The 11,784-nt window shown below is 32.9% G+C and overlaps 1 protein-coding gene across 1 annotated transcript; it reads right to left on the bottom strand.

Annotated features, from left to right (window-relative positions):
* Window positions 1–10,129: 10,129 nt before the first annotated feature.
* Window positions 10,130–11,718, bottom strand: LOC128225626 (transcription intermediary factor 1-beta-like). Its single transcript, XM_052935518.1, has 2 exons — window positions 10,904–11,718; window positions 10,130–10,498 (listed from the first exon to the last, which is right to left on the bottom strand). The coding sequence occupies exons 1-2, from the start codon at window positions 11,680–11,682 to the stop codon at window positions 10,408–10,410; spliced, it is 870 nt and encodes a 289-aa protein (XP_052791478.1). The 5' UTR covers window positions 11,683–11,718; the 3' UTR covers window positions 10,130–10,407.
* Between the last annotated feature and the right edge of the window lie 66 nt (window positions 11,719–11,784).

Raw genomic sequence — 11,784 nt, 5'->3', positions numbered from 1 at the left:
AAATAAATAAATATTTATTTATTTATTTAGTTATTTATTTATTTTCAAAAATCGTAGCAGAAGCTCAGAATGCATAAAATGTTGTTTGTTATAGCGAAAAGCAAATTACGTTTCTTGTCTCATTTTTTCCCGAGTAAACTAATGTTTCTTACAGTGACTCTAGTTGGTTCCCGAGTAAACTAATGTTTCTTACAGTGACTCTAGTTGGTTCCCGAGTAAACTAATGTTTCTTACAGTGACTCTAGTTGGTTCCCGAGTAAACTAATGTTTCTTACAGTGACTCTAGTTGGTTCCCGAGTAAACTAATGTTTCTTACAGTGACTCTAGTTGGTTCCCGAGTAAACTAATGTTTCTTACAGTGACTCTAGTTGGTTCCCGAGTAAACTAATGTTTCTTACAGTGACTCTAGTTGGTTCCCGAGTAAACTAATGTTTCTTACAGTGACTCTAGTTGGTTTAACGCAAGAATGAGCGTTTTTCCAACTTACATCCGTAACACAGTAAACAAAACATCTAGCTTTTTCCAAGTAAGGAACTGATTTTATATATATTTATTGTTTATAACTCTTCTGAATCTACGAGTCTTCAAAGTATTCCTGCATGAGCTCAATATTTAGACGTCCGTCCAGATCGCGTTCGATTAAAAATTGTATATTTTTTTTGTAAATTCTGCGTTCATGATAGACACAGATGAAATCGGAACTTGTTTTCGCTTTTGCTATTTTTAGATATTAAAGCAATATTTACAAAGACAACTAAGATATATGCAAAGCTTTTTATTTTAACTGTCATTTTACATGAGTGTGAAGCATAACATCGTTTTGTTGTGACAATGTGGGAGCATTAAGTTGTATTGCTTTCTACAATTGCCATAGATGGACTCGGCCTGACCTTAGACGTAAAAGCTTCAATTCCCAACGACGTTGCCAGTAAATGGCCTTTCAATGATCTGCGGAATATTGGCAACAAACGAAAAGGTCATTCAAAGTTAAAGTTGTGTAAACACTGAACAGAGCAATTATTTGTAAATTCTTGCGCCATGATGGACTAAACTCAATCAAATTTGCAATCACTTTTCTGTTCACTTTAAAGCGGATTTGCTGGAAACGAAAACAACGTAAACATGTTTTGACATGGAAGCTCTTTGATGTCTATTCTTTTGATGTTTCTTGTCAAATAAAAAATGATTTGTTTTATATTAGAAACAAAATGCTCAGCCATCTCTATGCCAATGACCTATTTAAGGCCTATTTTGAAAGTTGTCATGAGTGCCAAGGTTTTATTTAGAGTGGGTCGCAGTAAGTTCTGATATCAAAAAACGGCAACAATTACCAAAGAAACCGTTACCTTATATAAGTTGCCTTCTGCCGGCATGCGCCAAGACGCACGTGGCAACATTTCAATTAGCGCGCTTTTTGCAAATTAAGCGTAATCAAGGGATGCTAAGAAAACAAGATATTACGGCTTTCTACATGAAACAAAGAGTAAAATAATTATGTTATCCAATACGTTTGCTACCTTTCTCACTTCCTAGGTAAAAATGAAACCAATGAAACAAAAGCTCTGTGCAATTACAAATTAAGGTATATTTGTATTTGGAAATCATATCATATTGGAAATTCGAGAAAGATCACACAGTGCGGACTATGTTCAATACAATTTGAAGTTATATGTGTTTCATTATAAGCCTTATTGGCAGAAATACTTATATTTATGGTTATTTCTCATTTATTCGAGGAGACAATATATTCGGTTGTTTTGGCGAGTAAAAATAATAATTGTTTTAGGATACCCGAGCATATATATAAAATAACACCGGCACTAGCGAGGTTCTCTTATTAAATTGCAATGTTTTGATTCGCATTAATTTGATGATAACAAATAAGTAATATTTTTTAAGACTGATGATGACTGATATATCCTTTTTAGTGGTATTAACAAATTGAAATCCTACCTATTTTTTTTTTTTCAAAAATATCCATGTTATAGTATTTCACCCAAAACCACGAGTCATCTTCAAAGTTCATCAGTTGGCGTGATTGCAGAATTTGCTTCAAGGGGGACAAAACAGTTTATAACTTGAGAGATGCAAAAAGAAACGTATTAATTTCAATGCATTATAATGCTAAACTGGAACAGCTATTAATTGAATATTTGGTTTAAATTAGGAAAATATTCGACTTTTTCTACAAGAATAGGTTTTGTCTTTTAAGTTTGCATTTGCTTTGATTATAATGTATTTAAATTTCATAGACTTTTTAAGGTAAGAGTTGAAATTTCTTATTTAGGCAACAATATTAATATTGACGTATGACAACAAAGACAATTATCTTAAGCTTGAGGTACATAATATTATGTGAAAACACAACTTAGTTCTTCTACAATTTCAAAAAAAGTAACATGTTTTAAATCAACATTTGACATAGCACGCTTATTTCCAGCTGTATACATATTAAATGGATGCGATTTTGTAACTGCATTGTAAAGAATTGATTCCATTTTTCTTTTGTTTATGCAGTATGGATGTTTGGGCACTACCTGGTATTCATGAGCTTTTGCTGATAAATATGACTAGCGAAGAAGTAGATCGGATATTCTTGAGATCTGAAGTTTGAAGTACAATGCTTGCGCAAAGGTGACTTGAAGTGATGTTTCGAAATTTTGCTGTTAACAACTTTCATGACAATATTATTCATTTTGCTTGGAAACTAAAAACATTCAGCAAACACACATTAATAAGTTAATTAAATTTGCTATAAGCTATGTTTTCATAAAAATGCTGGTAGAATTAAGAAGTCTTTTAATTGTTATACATTAACAGTTGGGAATTAAATCTGATTATGAAAATTACAGTTTATAATGGAGTTGCTTGAAAGGAATGCTTTATTTCAGACATTTTTAAAGAAATTTAATTAAATTGTAAGATAAAACAAATACATAAAAAAACTGTTTTGCATCAGTGTACTGACAAAAATATACATGGCATGTCAGATGGGCTGTCAGACTTTTCAACCCCAAGATTTTTCAACCCCTTTGTCATTTGTGAAATCAAAGACTTTTCAACCCCTTTGTCATTTCAAGCCCTAAAAGTGCTAAGACTTTTCAACCCTCCCTAAAACAAAGACTTTTCAACCCCTAATAAACAAAGACTTTTCAACCCCTAATAAACAAAGACTTTTCAACCCCTTATTTTCTCACCTTTTTTTAGAAAATAACTACAACAGTAAACAATTTATTTTGAAATTTCTTTTAAAAATCAAGAATATATTAAGAATAAAAATATAACAGACAGAAAATATGTAATACATACAAAATATACATACTTGAAACACATGATAATACAATAATTCATAAAATATTGATTTACATTGAAATACAAAAAAAAAATGATTGACTTTCCTTTTAGCTAATTTAGTCGCTTAGTCATAAATCTTCCCTATCTCCCTGAGGAAATCCTCACACAATATATCATGTGCATGGTACTGCTCCCTAAATTAATTGAAACAGCATATCGTTTTCTTTTTTTAAACACTTTTTAAAACATATTTTGTCATCAATAAAAAGAGTTGAACTTCAAATAAAATTCTTCATAATATTTCAAAATATCTAGATTTAGCAGACGAAGTTTAAGAAATACAAAAGTATACATTGAGTTCAAAGTTGTTAGAAATGTGTTATAGATTAAGTTTCAAATGCTGTCAAATTACAAATAGAATAACATAGAATTATAATTTGATATGGCAAGCCAAGATGAAACATTTTTAAACAATGAATAAACAACATCATGCCAATAATATCAAAAATCGGAAGAGAATAAACATTTTTTATCACTAAGTGCTAAATGCTTTTAAAATGTGTTGATAAAATTTTACATAAGTGTAACATAAGATTTTATTTATGTTTTTTTCTCAGATTCAAAAAATCAGGACATTCTATTATAAAGTGGTATATATGTAAAAAAAAATGCAATTAAAGAATGTAATGAAGGTCGCACATCCATTAATGGGCAACATGTGTGACATGGTCATAAATTCCTAAGGGATTAAGGGGCTTCATAACACCTTTAATTTAGGGTATAGTAACTTGAAAGTGGCAGTTAATTAAGGTTGTAATACTCTGATTGCCAACATTCCAAACTATGAGCAGCTTGATAAATCTTGTGTATGATTTTCCGGATATAAAACCAAACAAAAAATGTGTTTAATTTATTTATACCCCCAAATCTCAGAATTTTTAGATAATACATTATTGATTACATTATCAACAACTAAAATCAAACTGTACTAAAATGGTACTACAACAAAATGTTCCGACTGTTGACCTTTTTTAAAAGCAATGAAAGTTTTATAAATGTTCAAATTGAGGTTTTTATGGGCGTTTTACAAGCAAAATAAGGAGATTGTTCCGTAAATCCTTCTTTGCATTTTTTTTTTTTTTTTTGCAATTATTCAAATTTGTTATTTAAAGAACAAAAGTATGGTCATAACTTTGTCCATAATATATGTGAATTCATTCAAATATGTCATACCTAACCCTTTAGAATAATACTGTTTACAACAACTGTTCAGGGTAACCAGGCATCAAAATCTTACTTTACTGTACCATTGTTAATGTACCGAATATTATAGCATATTGAAAAACACTAACCATTAACTGTTAACCTTTACTCTATTGAATACATACGCACATCATCGTAAAAAAACAATGAACAAGACAACTCCTGGCTGACAAAAAATAATAGGGGTTGAAAAGTCTTTGATATAGGGGTTGAAAAGTCTTCAATATGGCTATTAAAATATTTCAACTAGGGGTTGAAAAGTCTTTGATTTAGGGGTTGAAAAGTCCAAACAGGTAGGGGTTGAAAAGTCTTTAAAATAGGGGTTGAAAAGTCTAAGGGTTGAAAAGTCTTCGTTTTGAGAAAGGGTTGAAAAGTCTTGGGGTTGAAAAGTCCTGCTCCCGTCAGATGTACTATACACTAAATTTTCCATAAATATAGTGGAATACGTGTAGCTTGATCATCACAGTTGAGGAATTTTTGTAAAATTAAAAAGCAAGAAATAAATGGTGACTTAAAGTCAGTGTTTTTAAGAGCTATCAAGAAATTAAAATTAAAAGATTCAATTACAGCCATTTTGTGCAAAATAAGTTCAGACTAAATCTCTTTTTTCAAAACGGTTGTTACTGACTGTTGAACAAATATCGACTTTTGAAATTGATTTCTGTTAATGCGATTTAATATATTACATGATTTATCAGTGAAATACAAATATTTAACTGTTCAAACATTGCAAATATCATTTTGATAATTTTCACTGTTTTGAAGTTTTAGCCTATTTAGCGCACAGGTTTGGGGCTCAAACCGAAGGACGTCATTTTCGAAATGATGGAACTTGCACATACAATTTAACGTAATTTATTTAATACCATTTCTAGACTACGTTATTTCCTATTTTACTTATTGTTTGCATACGATTTGAAAGAAAAGAAAGATATAATTGTACTCATTACTACGCCACTCGAGAAATATAACTTTTGGTGCTCACTCGGTGAAATATATAGAGGATTATTGTCTGTTTCCGTTTAAGATCGTGATATATATCACCGAGTGGGCATCACAAGCTATATTTCACGAGTATGAAATACACTTTGCCATTCTTTGTTCGCCAATAAAATCGAGTCAAGTCAAAGTTTTACTGGAATCTGGTAGAACATTGCCATTACACGAGGAACATTCTAGGCGGCATTAATGACATCAAAATTGAGTGAAATACAAATATGAACTAAATATGAAACTGAATATCTAAAAAACCCTTTTAAGTAATGTTCACACAAACATAATTGAGCATTTATAAACGTGAAGTTGTCGACTTTTTGAAACACCAATTTACCCCACCCATTTTAAGAACACATTTGTTTCCAGACAAATAGGTCCTCTTGACTCAAGTTGACTAAAAGCGAACAGTTAAAGCCTATAATGATGTTTCTAACAATGAATTCTTAACTAATTTGCTTAAAGTTTAAAACAGACTTACAGAAAACTTTTAAAAAAACTGGATCACAAAAAAAACACGTGTTTTAATGTTTTTTTTCATATGTTCCTCACAATTTTCATTACAAATGGAAAAAGTGGTTTGAAATCATATGTTATAAATATTTCATTAGCTTAAGATGACTAGTAGTAGAATTCATTGTTGTTTATACCATTAACTACTTTATGTCAAACGTAATAAAAGACCAGGGGTAATTTTTCATTTTTTCGCGCCATCTTGGACACCATCTTGTCCGCGTTTTCCCTGAGTTTCCCGAGATCTCGCGAGATATTTAAAGAAGATTGCGCCTCATCCTGATTTTTTCCCAATTTCAAAGCATTCAATTTCAAATAACAGGATGTCCCTGGGGTGCAGTGGCATTTGGCGGGTATTCTAACAGCAGTCTGTCCCCGCAGGGCGGAGATTTTACCTTTGATTGGCTGGACCGAAAGTCAAAGTCCCCGTTATTTCCCGGATTTTGGGGCCGTGTTTACAACTGACTGGTTCACAATGGCCTGATTATCACTTTAAGCATTCCAGGGTTTAAGAACACATTTCAATAAAGGTATTATTGTTTGTTTATTTTAATCAAATACAGACGCGTTCACAAGTAGAAAGTAAAAGACCATCACTAAGTTCAGTAATACTATTTGGTCATATAAAGGTTATACCCCTTATACTGGTTGGTTATATAGAACTAAACAACGTCAAGTGAACTATTTAAAGGTGTTTTTATTTATTTATCGGGTATACTTCATGCGTCTTGATTATGAATAATCTTAAAACCAACAATTCAGTCATAAATAATATGTTAACAAATAAAACCTGGCGTACGCTTTGAGTAATAAAATATAACATTTAAAGATGAACAACATGAATCACAATCATAAAACAGTGTGCATCATAAAGTTAGTTCGTCATTAAACAAATTTGAGATACACTGATCGATGTACTAACTTTAACATATTCATACTAGCAAGTAGAACTGTATGTGCATATTATATGTACAGTTGAATCACGTATTCACTTATTTTGTGTTTCTTATTGAGATGTCTATTCTAGAAATCAGTCATCACTTTCAGGGTCATTGCTGAATACCGCTGAGAGCGTGTACAAGTAAGCACACACACTGTCATCAGTATCAATATTTCCGACACATCTGAAAGCCAATGTGCATGGTTGCTGCTTTGCAGAACAAGAGCAGATCGCATCATTGCAGATTTCACAGTCGCATGTCATTGTATTGAGAAGCTCAGAAGCGGCGATTGGCTGTCGCATCAATGTGGGTAGAAGAAGATTCTCGAGTCATATTCATAGCCAAAACTCGTGAAATAGGGGTATTTCATGATGCGGAATCAAAGCATGTCGCCAGATCCATAGTTACTACACATATACAACCCCTGACTATTTCCAGTGCTTTTGCAAAGGCCCATATCAAAGACAATTGATACATCTGATTGGCCGAGTTCTGTCATCACATACGATGAAAGACGTGGCAAGAGTTCATCAACAGTGTTGTTGAAATAAGAATGCTCATCATCGCATGTGTAGTGCGCTTGTCATCTACAGTTCTTTCATACTCTAAATTGTCTGATACACCAACAAGAAGGTTACCACCCTCATCCCGATTTGTTATAGAGTCCGAATGGGTCCAGATGGTTTGGGTTAGTATGGCATGCTGAGCCGAAGACGAAAAAGAACATTTTAAGCCCTGAATATCCCATCGAATACCAGTCCTCAAATAGATGTTGACTACCTAGTTCATATGATGACATTAATGTTGTTAAATCGCATGCTATTGCTAAACAATTTGTGTCATCATTTATATTGCATTATCGAACATACACCTCATCCGATAGCATACACACTGCTTTATATTGCAATAGATCAAAAACGGCTTTCTGTGAAATCAGTGACATCTTTTCAGAGGAGTTATATTCTGCATTAAGTTTCGTACTACATTGGCTATTCGTTTCCTGTGAACACAAATTGCCTTGTGTATTATTGATTCATCTGTGTCCTCTTCGATTTCAATATCATACGAACATTTTGTTTCGTTTCGACCAAATCTGGAAGGTTTTTTGTTTCTTTGATTGCTTTTCCCAATGTTTTTGTGGAAGAACAAACTAAATCCGTTTCGCCACTTTGTGACCTAGCAGTTTCTTGCGGTATGGGCTCTTGTAGTTTTCAACATCGGTACAACCATCCGCTTTTGCTGTTTGAATGAACCTGCAATATGGACAAATAATAATCTTTCATTACTTTGAGTGTCAGTGCTTCGTACTCTTTCTTCACTTGTTCAGCAGCTTTCTTATATGCATGTGTGTAGCAGCTTGTTGTTTCTCTGGGGTACAGCTTGTGTTGACATAGTATTTCGATAGACAACCTTTCTTTTTATCATATCTTGCTTCTGCAGCAACAGGTCACCATTAGGAAAACTCAAAGCCGGTCAACGATAGTTTCGTCATGACGTTCATATGCAACTAGACAAAACAATGAAATATATAGTCTTATCATCTGTAGACGTTACACTTTCAGCATAAGACCAGCTTCTATTATATCCTTTGCAAGTGTTTTATTTCTGTCCTGTGTTTGATCACATTTCCTCCAGTTCTTAAGCATAACAAGAGTCAGTAACTTATTTCATTAAGCCAAATTTCTACCTCAAAGGGGCTAGACACAAGTGCAAGTAAAAAGAATATATTAAAAAAAAAATTACATTAAATTGATATCGTTGTGTACAACGCATTGAATCTTACTTACTGAAATATAACATCGCTTACAACACATGCATTTTTCGCAGTATTTTCGTATTTTTCCAATAGGAAATTCACTGGGTTTGTCTACTACTGTATTTTCACTGTCGGATTTTGGAAAGTAAATAGATGGCATATAAGAATATGCTTACAAATTCCAATGGAAAAGGATTTAAGGAACAGGTTTTTGGATTGCAAGAAAAGTCAGTAACACATTTCAGCTTCCCTTCAGCTATATTGTAAAGACACTGTTTTGATGACCGTGAATATGTAAAACATCGAAAATAAATTAAAATAAATGTAAGCCTGTCTGCTATAAACCCAAAACAAGATACTTATTCGCTGCGCTGGTCAGACGCAATGCTTATTTCCTTTTGTCAAATAAATGGTCAAGGTTTTGTAAGGTCAACATGTATGTACTGGTCCTTGTTGTTAGAACACAAAAACTCATTGAAAGTGGTTCGTTCCAAAGTACAAAATGTTTTTGTCTACATGTTCTGGAAAGTTGCCGATGTATATGCCGTTTTTTTATCTAAAAGAAATGCATATACTGATTGCTGCAATTCCCCATTTATTATACCACTAAATGCAGACGATCCTTTGTTATTGCTGTTTGGTGTCGGTCGTGTCTTGTCATGAAGGACGATATTTTTTTCACAAATATATCTGCCCTACATGTAGCTTGCTATTTTAGCGCACACTCTCCAAGTCCCGCTACCACATCAACCAAAGCGCCTTACTTCTCCGGCGTGAGTCTTATGAGTTTTGACACCACGAATGGAATTTGTAAATATATTCAACCGTAGTTATTGTATTGAAGAACGCCAAATGATGACATGGGATACATGCTAGCACCGAAGGATGTTAAATAAACCAACAAATGTGTTTTGTTTATACCTCATTGTGAGGGTTTCTCTTTTGCAAAAAATAAAGGTCGGTCTTCAGTCTTAGTAAAACTAAGTGTTCACTGTTAAAAGAGTGTGTGTCGTGTATGAGAGCCATTTATATATATGTGTCAGAGTTAAAGGTCACACTTGAATTAAGTCTTTCTTAATAGTTTTTTTCATAATTATCATAGCGCAAGGTCGACATTGTTATCCGACACGCATTTAGTTTTCTGTTTTTATCATGTTAAGTAGTATGTCCGTATTTATCACTTTTTATCAAAAGTTTAAGTATGGACTTATCTAAACTTTGTGAAACGTGGCCATTATATTTAAATGATATTGTTTTATAAAATTAGATTATGTCGGATAAAACATGGGTCACTGGGTCAAATAATACAACTAAAACGTCCAAAGTTAAGAGGCAAGATTTATATCCAAAAGTCATATTTGCTGGACAGAATCTTTGTTTGATCAACTAACAATACATGATAACAAATGTGGGTCATGTGGAATACTAAGTGAGCCTTGAAACAGCATTTCATGAATAACCTATGTTTGTTCTAGATTTAGTTCAAAACCGGTATTTTATTTTCATATACCAGTTCTCACTGTACATGCTCCTCTTTATCAATAGGCAAAACAAATGACACCAATAACATTTTAGGTTACATAACACTTTTTAAACGTTTTTTAAATAAGTCATATCGATCGCTGAATGCAACCAGTCATCTAATGTTCAAAATGTTGATGTCGTTTGGATCGTTATATCGACGACGTCACCTGCTTTTGTGAGGTTAGTGTCGTCTGTCTTGGGAATGTATCTGAAACTAGAACAAAAATACGTACATTAGTGACTCTCGGTCGATCTTATGTTTTAATACCAACATCTGGTTGAATCAAATTGCGTTAAATATGACAGTACATTGTACCTATATATTATTAAACGTCTTCATTTACGTAAAGTACTTTATTACTAAATTTAATCGGTTTTAGAATAACTTGGTTTCAATAGATGTTAACTCGTATTAGAATTATTTCATGAAATACACTGCATATAATTATTGATTTTGATTGGTTTAAACTCAAAACAGATGTTTTTGAGATAGATATAAAACGTTTACTAGACTTGAAACAAATAAGACTCCATGTAGATTAATACTTTAGCATTGAAACAAGAAAATCGAAATGAAGTAATGAAGAATTTAATTTCTTTGTTGAAAATAAATGATTACCGAAACGCATCCGTGTCGATTTCTTTTAATAGACTACTAGTTTCTTTTTGTATTGTATCCAATTGTTTTTCCAGTCGAAATATCTGAATAAATAGTTGAGCCTTTTTGTCTGCGGTAGATCGACTTGCAATTCTTTCCTTGAACATTGAAATCCTCTTTTCGAGATATTTGTGTTTTTCTGTCAGTTTGTCTAAAGCTTCCCACTTTCGGGTTTTGATTTTGTCTACGTCTTGTAGGGCAGATTCTGAAGCAGCACCCACTTGCTCTAACAGGCCCGTTTCGTCTTTTTGCATGCCATGCATTGCGCTCTTGTGATATTGATTTATCAGCAATCTATTGGCATTTACTTTATTGTGATAGTTATGTATCGACCTTTCCATATCTTTAGACATTGATATGAAATCGCCATACTCTTTATCCAATTCATCATTTGTAAGGTCTTGAAGACATTCAACCTTGGAGCATTCCTTGTGTGCATTAAGTATGCACATAGAGCATGCAAGAGTGTTACAGTTCTTGCAAAAATACTTTAAAAGCTCATCAGTATGCCCTTTTTCACAATAATCAACCAGTATTTGTTTCCGTTTAATCAATGATGAATCCTTTGGCAAATCCTTTCCTCTCAAAACAGTGTGTGTTTTTGCAAGTGCCTGTCTCAAATGGAACCTTGCACATGTATCACAGAAAAATTCCGTGCAGTTCTTACAGAATGCCACAGCTTGTATGTTGTTGTTATCTTGAACACATAAGTCACAGTAAATGCTTTCTACACCAGCCATATCCTGCTTGTTTGCTTAATAATGATAGATTTCTTTAAAAACGTCTGCTTTTACCGACAGGTATATAACGATTTAAATTTCAGTATTCATCCGATCAATACG

This window comes from Mya arenaria, chromosome 3 (assembly GCF_026914265.1).
Source record: "Mya arenaria isolate MELC-2E11 chromosome 3, ASM2691426v1".
Lineage (NCBI taxonomy): Eukaryota > Metazoa > Mollusca > Bivalvia > Myida > Myidae > Mya > Mya arenaria.
This window is presented reverse-complemented; position numbering and strand designations above follow the sequence as displayed.

What these genes read in the sequence shown, in the direction of transcription:
- LOC128225626 (XM_052935518.1), bottom strand. Translation starts at nt 11,682, where the DNA reads ATGGCTGGTGTAGAAAGCATTTACTGTGACTTATGTGTTCAAGATAAC. An exon ending in ATCGACACGGATGCGTTTCG is followed by an intron (nt 10,499 to 10,903) that starts GTAATCATTTAT and finishes TTTTTGTTCTAG; the next exon opens with TTTCAGATACATTCCCAAGA.